This window comes from Mustela erminea, chromosome 5 (assembly GCF_009829155.1).
Source record: "Mustela erminea isolate mMusErm1 chromosome 5, mMusErm1.Pri, whole genome shotgun sequence".
NCBI classification, from domain to species: domain Eukaryota; kingdom Metazoa; phylum Chordata; class Mammalia; order Carnivora; family Mustelidae; genus Mustela; species Mustela erminea.
In genome coordinates this window covers 111,299,286-111,309,890 of record NC_045618.1, presented here as the reverse complement: position 1 = coordinate 111,309,890, position 10,605 = coordinate 111,299,286, and the positions used below count along the sequence as shown (strand labels likewise).

General features: G+C 50.5%; 1 protein-coding gene across 16 annotated transcripts in view; it reads right to left on the bottom strand.

Moving 5' to 3' along the window:
• Nucleotides 1–1,164: 1,164 nt before the first annotated feature.
• Nucleotides 1,165–10,605, bottom strand: part of SYNE2 (spectrin repeat containing nuclear envelope protein 2) — a 330,018-nt gene continuing 320,577 nt past the window's right edge. For 11 of the 16 annotated variants that reach the window (XM_032344442.1, XM_032344446.1, XM_032344447.1 and 8 more), the window contains 8 exons: nt 8,630–8,744; nt 7,254–7,456; nt 6,075–6,275; nt 5,037–5,165; nt 3,947–4,138; nt 3,075–3,161; nt 2,539–2,588; nt 1,165–2,259 (listed from right to left, as the gene is read on the bottom strand). In XM_032344442.1, the coding sequence (XP_032200333.1) occupies nt 2,037–2,259; nt 2,539–2,588; nt 3,075–3,161; nt 3,947–4,138; nt 5,037–5,165; nt 6,075–6,275; nt 7,254–7,456; nt 8,630–8,744 (1,200 nt within the window). In that variant the 3' untranslated portion in view covers nt 1,165–2,036. The remainder of the gene's footprint in view (nt 2,260–2,538; nt 2,589–3,074; nt 3,162–3,946; nt 4,139–5,036; nt 5,166–6,074; nt 6,276–7,253; nt 7,457–8,629; nt 8,745–10,605) is intronic. The other 5 variants (XM_032344445.1, XM_032344448.1, XM_032344452.1 and 2 more) reach the window with 3 other exon arrangements.

Sequence of the window (10,605 nt, the reverse complement as noted above, 5' to 3'; positions counted from 1 at the left end):
ATCCTGAGAATGCATGTGCACAATCAGGCTTTAAAATACCACCAGAGTGAAAGGTTTCCAGAACCATCACCTCCTTTGGACAGGAAGGAAGAGGAGGGAGAGATTCTGCCTTTTACCTCTGGCAGAATTGGAGCAAGGATCCTCTGACCAACTCGGTGACTCAGAAAAACAGCTGGGTGACATTGTCAATCCATGAAAAGAAATGAATTATTTTAAAGCATCAAAAGACTTTTTTTAAACTGTAAAATACCCTTTTCTGCCTATCGCTTTCATCAATTTGGTAAAGTGAAGACGGACTCCCTTCCACTGGTACCATTACATCAAGCCGCTGGGGAACGGCACACGTCCTGGGGGTGTCTGACCCACAGAAGGGGCCGCCAGTGCTGGGAGGCTGCTCTTCATCTACAGCCAAGCCTCCCTAGCTTCCCCTGAGGTTTGTGCTTGGCTGAGAAAGAGGGGGGCATGGACTGAGGTGGCGGTTAGGAGAGTGGTGTCTCCCAAGTGTCAAGAGATGCAGGTTAGGGGACCCCTGGGTGGCTCAGTGGGTTAAGCGTCTGCCTTCAGCTCAGGTCCTGATCTCAGGGTCCTGGGATGGAGCCCCACATTAGGCTCCCAGCTCAGAGGTGAGCCTGCTTCTATCTGCCCCTCTGCCTACTTGTGCTCTCTCGGTCAAATACGTAAAATCTTAAAAAAAAAAAAAAAAAAAAAAAAGATGCAGGTTAGGAGTAGTTAACCCAGGACCTGTTCAGTGACTTCTAATCACTTTGTTTTGGTGAGAAACAGATAATGGTACTGGAATCCTCTGGAAGGAAGGTGGTTCTGCCTGTAACATTTGTTAAAATCTGTTTGCTTTGGAGAGAGCTGGGAATAGAACAATCTGGGTGAACTCCTCCTTTCCTTTGTACCCACCTTCCCTGCCATGCTGCCCTCGTCACTCCCACCAGCAAGGGAGGGTCACACACTGTAAAATCGCCATGTCTACAAGTTGTGGGAATTTAGATCTCCTACGTTATCTTGTAACAAGTTAAATAAGTAGAATATAAAGCCTAGCTTAGAATTAGAACCCATAAATCCTCCTACATATTTTTAAAGTAACTTTTGTTCTGGGGTAGATTGCGTAGAACATCTAATTTGTAATAGGATCCAATACAATGAAAGTATGGGTATTTTTTTCTGTTTTAATGAGAAACATTTGAGTTGTACATACCACAAATAGCTTCAAGTTTCTGTAACAACCCCCCATGGCCAAACAGCCACACAACACCTGAAGCATCACTTTAAAGGTGAAAAGTCTTATAAAATTAACTTAGAAAAACATCCCTATCAAGTAGTTTGGCATTTACTGTACATTAGTCAAAAGCTCAAGCTAAAATCTGATTTCTTAAAAATCGAAGTTTACATTATTCATACAGATTGGGCGTCGTTAAAAAATATGCACAAATAACCACATCCATGCAATATAATTTCTTTAAAAATTTAAAGCAATATAAAAGAGCAGACCTAAGTACAGAACAAAACATTTTGGTTTATAACCTGCAGCTCCGGATTGCTAGCTGATCGCAGTGAAATTAATTCTAAACATATCAGATGTGATTGTTTCAATCAGCTGAGCGTGCACGTGAGTTTCCGAACCATTTCTAAGATGGAAGTGGCTTGTTTCTATAACAGGTGATGAATGTTGCTGTTCACTGAGCGTATTAGCTACATTTGAATAGTGTTTCACAAATAAATCAGAAGTCACAAAGTGCTTGGCTCTTCAGGAAACTGAAGACCCCGAGACCAATCAACTAGCTTTGCCAAACCATATGGGGCAACTGCTGCCCTGGCTCCCTGCCCACCAGGGACGAACATCCTTGGAAAGCTGCCCTGGGTCCCGAGAGCGCGCACTGCTCTCTCTGGCTGAGCCCGGCATCTGCAGCAGGTCCCTGGGCCAGGCCAACGCTGAGGGTCACTCACTGGCTGGCCTGGGGCCACGAGTCAGGCACCCGCAGGAACGCATGGGGTGGTGGAGAGGTGCTGCGGGCCAGACGGGGCCTCTAGGTCGGGGGAGGCCCGTTGGTGTACCTCAGCATGGGGTAGAAGGACCTGGCAAAGTTGTTGGCCTGCGTGCAGCTGTAGTCCTCTTCGGAGAAGGGCAGCAGGCAGGCCAGGAGCAGCAGCAGGAGCAGCAGCAGCTGTAGGGGCAGCGCGGCCCTGATCACCCGTGACACGAAGGAGCGTTGCGGCCGGGAGCTGCTGGGGCCAGCGGGACCGGGCACCCTGCCAAAGGACGGCATGGAAAGCTGAGCGCACACTGCCGGGAGGCACCCCCTCCGCCTGTTACCTGACCCCCTTGCGTCAAGACAGACCTCCAGGACCCGAAATTAAAGTGGGGCCCAGGATGAAGGTTTGGTCCCGGAAAGGCAGCCCAGCTCTTTCCAGACCAAAGAAAACAAAGTGGGTTTTGTCCAAAGACTTGGAACACGGGACAGGCAAGACTGGTGAGGGATGTGTGTGCGTGACAAGGGACTTGCTGCGGTGACTACAGGGCCCCCTCACCTGCTGTCCGTCTTGCTCTTGTCTGTTGTCATTCTCTCTGCTCCAAACTGCTGGATAAAAAGAATCCGATTAGTAACGGAAGACCGTGAGTCCCGGCCAGGATAAAACCTCTTCCTTCTTAAATTATACCCCTTCCTTAGGTCCTCTCCCTGCCGAGATTTTGAGACCAGAGTGATCTCATGCGTGTGAGATTATACTGGACGAGGTAAGAAATGCTGGGAGTTTCACGTTCCCGTCTGTGGGTGGGTTGTTAATGGGGAAATCGGGGAGCCCGTTCAACGACACCGTCAGGGCTCCCCTCTTTCACAACCTGCTCCCGTTCCAGTGAAGAGCAGCAGATAAGCCAGCCTTCCTGTGGGGGCAACGTTCTTCCTCTGTACAGTCCGCCTCTCCGCTGCCCAGCAGGTTGAAGCGATCTGTGCTGTTGTGAAATGGGGGCTGGGGCCTTGGTGGGGGGCTCCCGTTCCTGTCACCGAACAATCACCAGTTACCAAGAAATCGCCAGCACAGTGCTCAGGGCCCAGAGGGGCTCTCACCTTGGCTGGAGGAGCTGGTGTGGAGGCTGCGGGCGGCTGGTCTCCACCGTCCTCCTCGTCCAAGCTGGGCAGAGGTGGATCTGGGTTCTGAAATGCACACCCCGAGGGCTCAGTTCAGGGGAACAGGAGGTTCTGAAGAGTCTCAAGAGCACAAAAACGTGCTTCGTGCAGACTCGACACTGCTCCACTCACCCCTCCCCACAGCTCCCATCCTTCTGGAAGAGGCAGCTCCTCCATTCCTCACCCCCCTGCTTTAACAGGGGCTTTTGCAGACAAAACGGAGCGCAGTAGGCATGGCCAGGCCAGCCACTGGCACTCAGCCCCCACAGCACACACTGGGGGACACGGAGTTTGGCTGCAGCGGGAGGGACAGGAGCAGCGGACCGTGCGGATGTAGTCAAATGGCCCTCAATACGCCAGAGCCGGAAGGGAACTCCAGCACGGAGCGGGCAGGCCTGCCCTCAGTCGGCCGGGGGGATGGTCTGGGTTAGTTTGGAGTCGGATCATGTTTTCAAGGAAGAATGCAGAAAAATGAGTGGTCAGAAGACAGGGAGCAGGACAGTGAAGAGGACTCCCACAACTGTTGGGCATGAAGGCAAGTCAGAAAGGACAGATGGATTGGGCGGCTTTTTCTTTCCTATGCCAGCCACGTGGACATGTGGGCACTAAGGTGTCGTCCTCTCCTTGCAAATGCCAGAAGGGTGTCAGAGAGCCTGTGTAACTTTTTAGGGCCGCACAGCTAGGCAGGGGCAGGACTGAGACTCGGCTCCAAGACGTGCTCACAGCCCACCCCCCAGCAAGGCTGCCGTACTGCCGCTCGTTCATCTCTGATCAAAGACATCTTTCCATTTAGAAGCCACGAGCGGACTCACCTGGCGTCCCTGCAGGGACATTAAGTCTTGGGACACTTGCTCAAGTAACTGTTTGAGCTTCTTCTCAATAACATGTACCTTCTCCTCAGCCTCGATATAGTCCTCTCCACGCCCCTTAACAAGAAGGCTGTCTGAAATCTCCCGTAAGGTATTTACTTGAGGTTGCCGTTCCCCGAGCTCCTTTTCCAGTCGCTAAAAACACAAAAAGGGTGTGAAATGGAAGGCCCCCTTTCGTTGGGGCCAGAGGAGGCTCTCTTAGTGCCCTGACATTCATTGAGGATGAATGACGGGTGGGGGCTGACTCCGGAACCTTCTACTGCTTCTGTGTGTGCCTGTGCGTGTCCTCAAGCCCAGCAGCCTTGAGGCAGCAGGTGGGTTACACCCTGCCCGTTTTCCATTCCTCCTCAGTCTGTAGACAACTGGATGGAGGAGTTCGAGGAAAGAAGTGAGGGTCACAACCGCTCAACACTCACCCAGGGGCTGCAGCTGCCGTCTTGGGCAGCAGAGACGGACACTTCCTTCACTGCACCTTGTCTGTTGGGGAGCGCTGCTCTGGAGAGCGGGGCTTTGCCAAGATTTTAGTAGGAGAATGTTTTTAAAATAAAGACCGGTACTTTACATTTATTTATACTTGAACCACGTATCAATTTATGAGTAAGGATGTCACCCGGTTAAGTAAGTAAAATAAATATCAGAAAACACAATTACCCTCCAAGAAATAAGACTTTTCTATAGTGGATTCAGAAAACCCCTACAGCTCATGGTGTCTGTGGAGTCACTGAGCCTAGTCTCCCCCTATGAGTCCTATTCCCAAAGGAGAAAGTAAAGCGGCTTTAAGTATCTGAGGATATTGCTAAACACCTAGACCCCCAATTCCCAAGATCTCGAAGACTTCCTGCTTTTGGCCATGCCTCTCCCTCCCTGCAAGTCATCCAGCTTCCTAACTATAAGGGGGTGCTCAGTAGATAGAACCTGAACGTGAGAACGCAACGCCACACTGGCATCGTTCCCAGGAACACTAGGTGAGGCTCCCTGAGTATGCACCTGACAGAGGCCAGGGCAGTGCAGAACCCCTTAGGAAGAAACTCACCATCAGCTCTTCCTGACATTCCAGGAAAACCTGGGGGTCTGCCTTTGGGTCTGTGACCTGAGCCTTCTGCCTCCGGCTCTCAGCACTCGCCAACCACAGTAACAGATCTTGACTCAACTGGTGGAAGTCCTTAAAAACACACACACACACACACACACATCATAGTGTTGCCTTTTCTGTAAAGGACGGGGGTACTGAGAAGCAGCTTGCTAGCTTGGGCCTTCATAGTATTTGCTCTTGACACTGTCCAGTGAATAAAAGGGCCAGATTTAAATGAAATGCCAGGGCCCCAAAACCGGGAAGAGGGAAAGAGGAAAGAGGATACAGGCGGGACAGTCCTGGGAGGCACGATGAATTCTGTCAAGTGGAAAAGTGCTAGCAGAAAGGGCTCCAGCAGTGCCCCCCCCCCGGCCCCCACTGCCACCATTACACAGAAAAGACCACAAATTACTCAACAAATGTACTGGATTCAGTGGCAGAGGGAGACACCCCTACAGGGCAGGCTGGGACCCAGGGACAGGGCCGCATGTGGGCTCGCTGGTGGGCTCAGAGCTAACACATTAACCATGTGTCAAGCGCTAGGCTAAGATTATATGAATTTAGTCCTAAAAAGCAACTCACAAAGTAAAGACTAGAATTATTCCCATTTTTCAGATGAGGACACAGAAGTCTACCAGGTACAGTGATTTGCCCAATGTCACACAGCTACGGGAACTCTGGAGTTGGGTTAAACCACTCCTTACTCTGGGCCAGGTCTCTTAATACTCTGCTGTAAGGTCCTCTTGGCGAGAGGACAGAGATGGGGCAATGCAGGGTGGCATTCCCGACCTACTGGAATGCTTGCTGGAACCCTTATGCTAGGAGTGGGCCAGGGCAACAGGAGACCCAGGGCAAACAGCAGGTCTCTGGACAGCAGCTGAGCCTCTTGGAAGCAAATGGTAAAGCCCATTTCCCTCCTACAAGCCGTTCTGTGCCAAAGCAGCCCGAGCATAAAAATACCAGCTTCTCCCACACACGCAGGCCCCTGGGCCCCCATACCTGGCACTGTAGGAGGAACCGCCGTAAGCCTGCTCTCCAGCTCTCCACCGCGCCCCGGACCACGTCCCAGCGCCGCCCCAACTGCCCAACTCTAGCCTGGAGCTCGCCGGACTCCGCGCTCTCCGTCTGCAGAAGTTCCTTGCTGCTCATGTTGACAGAGACCACTAAAGCCTTGTAGGTGTCAAAGGCTTTCAAGATCTCCTACCGCAGAGGAAAAAGACTGGATTAGGCATTCTGAAAATAGGGATGCGGGGTTCATCTGAACCTCAGTGGGGAACGTGTCTGCCAAGCACGTCTCTGAGCTGTGGCCACAGACACAAGTGCGACCTTGCTTGTAACTGGCTGGGCAGCATCAGGTGAGGAGCTGTCTTACAAGGTTGGTGACCTTGGCTGGCCAAGCTGGGAGCAGAGCCCTGGCTCCTGGCTGGCCGACTCAACCACAGCCAGGAATAGACCCCCCTGAGCCCTGGTTGGCTTATTTCTGGACCAGACTGAAAGTCTTCCAGATGAAGTACTCAGAGTTATGCCGCACGGGCCTCTAGACATCACAGAAGTGGTATTCCTTAGGATGAACAGTAATCCCAGATATAGTAATGCACAAAGCAAAGTAAGAGTACCACTGTGAAGTTGCCTGGATACTGCCCTGGGGCATCTTAGGAGCTCAGACTCATGCTCAGGGCACCCCCAGGTACAGGACTCCACCAGCCCCTCTCCCTGCTCGCTGGCTAGTTCTGGTGGGTGACGCCTGACCAGGTGGGTCACAAGTTTTGTCTAACAGAATACCACATCAGGCCACAGAATTCATCAGCAGGTGAGCTGGTCCTCCTCCCCATCCTCGACGCTCTATCCCCGCCTGGACAGCACAGCGTGGAAGGGTGTTTTTAAGCTGCCCGGCAGTGGCCACTAATGTCTCCCCAAGAGTCTAGTGGTGTCTCTGCAGTCAGATGTTTCCAGCACAGGGGATCTGAGCTTTGGGATCATGTGCAGATGCTCTTCCAGAAACAGAAATCTACCTTGGTGTCCTTACCAGTGATAGAAGTGCAATGGGACAGACTGAATGCTACCAAAGCTATCTGCAGCTCGCCACCCATGCCACTGCCAGACGGGACCTGCCGGTGCTGCAAGGCATGCGTCCGCACATACGTTCTAATCCCTCTTCCCTCCGCAGCCCCCCCTCACCTTGAGCCGCTTCACTCTGAGCTCCATTTCCCGGATATCCGAGGGCGGCTGCGCCCTCTTTAACATTTCTAGCTCTGCCTCCGTTTCTTTCAGCCAAGTAGTGACGTCACGGATCTCAGAGTTCACCTGTTGCAAGTTTTGTTTTATTCTGAGTTGATTGCGAAGTTCTTGGGCTTGAATCAGCTCCCACCTGTCAAAGGCACCTGGAATAGAAAGTCACACCTGAAAAGCAGCAGTAGCACCTACAGATTTCTCTGCCTCCAATGAGTCCAGGGTCAGGGTGAGAAAACCTGTAGGGGATTCACCTTGCTGGAGGCTGGAGTGCAAAGAAGCCACTTCCCTCACTCTGGTTCAAGGCCTGTGCCAGGACCTGCCCACAAAGGCCGGAATGGGGTGGAAAGTGGGGCAGGGGACCCAAAAGTGTTGCCAACGTGCACTGCAGGCCCAAGTCTGGCATTTTAGTTTATGCTGTTTTTAGAGCCCTTTCCTCTTTGGTCCATGTATGATCAAGTCAATGCCACTGGTCTGACTTTTGGTTTAGTTGAGTAATTACTTTTCTAATCACCGAGCCTGTCTCACAAGGAGAAACCTGACAACTCTCTGGTTGTCATCTTCATGTCTGATCTTTACATACGAGTGATGTCATTAAACACGTACTTCATCCTACCAGGCTCCTTCTGTCAATATTAAAGGATAACTTTGCAAGTAAACAGCTTAGGAATTTGTTCATAAATATAAGTCAGCTGATTCTGTTCTTGCTTTAAAAAAATTTAAAAAAAAATTTTTTTTTCTTAAGATTTTATTTATTTATTTGAGAGAGATCACAGTAGGCAGAGAGGTAGCCTCCCCCTGGAGCAGAAAGCCTGATGTGGGGCTCGATCCCAGGACCCCGGGGCCATGACCTGAGCCGAAGGAAGAGGCTTTAACCCACTGAGTCACCCATTCTTTTTTTGTTTTGAAGTAATCTCTACACCAAACAAAGGGGCTCAAACTTACAATCCCAAGATCTTAAGAAGTTGCATGCTTTACCAACTAAACCAGCCAGATGCCCCACAAATCAGCTAGTTCTCAGATAACACTGGCTGGCATAGGCTAAGTTCAGCTGTTTGGGGCAGATTAAGGGGGGGGAGGGGCAGAAGGAGAGAGAGACTCTTGAATCAGGCTCCACACTCAATGCAGAGCCCACACAGGCTCCATTTCACGACCCTGAGCTCAATGAAACCAAGAGTCTGACACTTACCTGACTGAGCCACCCAGGTGCCCCTAACTGTTCAATTCCCAATTAACGTTCTGTTGAGCAGTGACTTAAAGTAAATGCTCAGATAACCCAAAATACAGACTTCACCTGTCCTGACAACTGCCTAACTTAAGTGTACCTGACTGCTGTACGCCGAGAGCGGCCAGGCCTTCGTCTTCCTGCCGTGAGCTGCCATTCAAGACTCTGGAGCCTTCTTTGCCACCGTCAGTGCCCGGGGATAACAGCAGCTTTACCTGGAATGAGGCAATTTCCACGTCACCATCTGTAACATTTCAGAGGCTGTGTGAAGAGTATCTCAGTTCACAGCAACAGGAAGGAAACGAAGATATGACCTTTCCTTCGAAGGGTCATTTGCTTCAAATATTTGCTCCAAATCAAATAGGGGTTTCTGTAGCATATTGGGGGCATTTATAAGCATTTATAAGGACTAATGACAGAAGTAAAGGCTGAGATGGTGGGGAAGCAGATGACATGTCAGGGATGGAAATAAAATGGCCTAATTCGGGGTTTCCTAGCACTCCTCAAATGAATCGTGCAAAAAAGAAGCTAGAAACCACTGCTGATCTGCTGGGCTGTTACTGTGTGCTTCCTTGCGCATCTGCACAGTGTTTTGCAAAATTCAGTCCTCCCTCCCAGTCACTCTGTAGAGCCGCCTGGCAAATTATCACCTGGAACTGTAGACACACAGAGGACAGATCTGCCTCCGGGGGCCATTCATTACCAAGCATTTACCTTTCACTGAACATACTCTTCTGTTAGTGCAGTGTTCATTGGGCTATTTTTATCACAGGCCTTTCCAAAAATAAATGTATCCTTTTTGGAAAAGCCACGCTTTCTTTGGTTTGTGTCCATTCAGCCTACTTGTGTGGAATGTGGGGGGAAAAGAAAAGAATCCTGCAAATTTCTGGTGACATGCCTGGTTTCAGACACAAAGGAAAGGGTGGAACTTTTGCAACTTGCAGGTGGGGAACACAAACTTAATCACTGGGAGAGGTCCAACCTGGTGGCCCTATATGTGAAACCGAGGTGAGGTGCTGGGGTCCCTCTGCCCCCGGGCTGTCGGGTCTTATTCCGCACCCCAAAGAGACAGATTAGAACTGACAACTGCTTGCTAAGCATGAAGAGGAGTGGTTGAACTGGGCATGAAAGCCCGCTAGCCAGTGACTTGAGTCTGACTGTACACAGGCAGAATCTTCTCTAATATTCACTCTTAGACTCAGAGGGCACTTTGAGGACCTACCCAGAGATGCTCACACGGCTCTGGTTTGTCTACGAGGTGATTATTAAAAGCGCACACAGGCACTTTAATTTCAACTCGCCTGTCACTAATTCTCGGTAATGGGGATGATCTGGAGCCAACACTAAATCCGAGGCTGGCTGCCCCCGACAGCTGCGTCGCCAGAGCACGCCAAGGACTCATGTTGCCCGAGGAAAACACAGTGAGGAAGAGCAGTCATGGGTATAAACAACAACAACAAACCATGTGTGGTAGCAGTGGGAGTAACAGTAGCAGGGACCACCTGTCAAGGCCTTCTTTACATCTTCGTACACATCAATCCTAACAACAATTACGTAATATAGGTTTGTCCTCAGGTGAGGAAGGCTTACAGAGGCACGGCAAAGGGCTACGGCCCCAGGGTAATTTATGGTAGCGTTAGGATTCAAACTTCATGTCTACCATGGCACAGGGTCAAATCTTCCTGATTATGATGTCACAATGTTCTGAATGGGTTGTGCAGCTGAAAGGGAACTAGAACATGGTCTGGGAGCTCAGGAGCAGCTCAGGAAAGCCAGCACTTTGGTTCCTCACTGCTCACACGGATGACTGGCTCAACAGTAATAACCACCGCCCCATCATGTCAATGTACACAACAACGGTTCTTGGCCAGAAGCCACTCTAGAACTCCAGTCTGTCTTGCCGGGTTCTTATGATGTAAAGACAGCCCAGCAGAGATACTGGGATACACCAGTATCTCTGATACATAGATACACCATGGGAAAACCAGCTGGAAAGCGAGTACACACCAATATCCCACTCTCTTTTAAAATCTCAATTATTACTCATGCACTTGGGTTACAGTCTCAGTGGAGCGA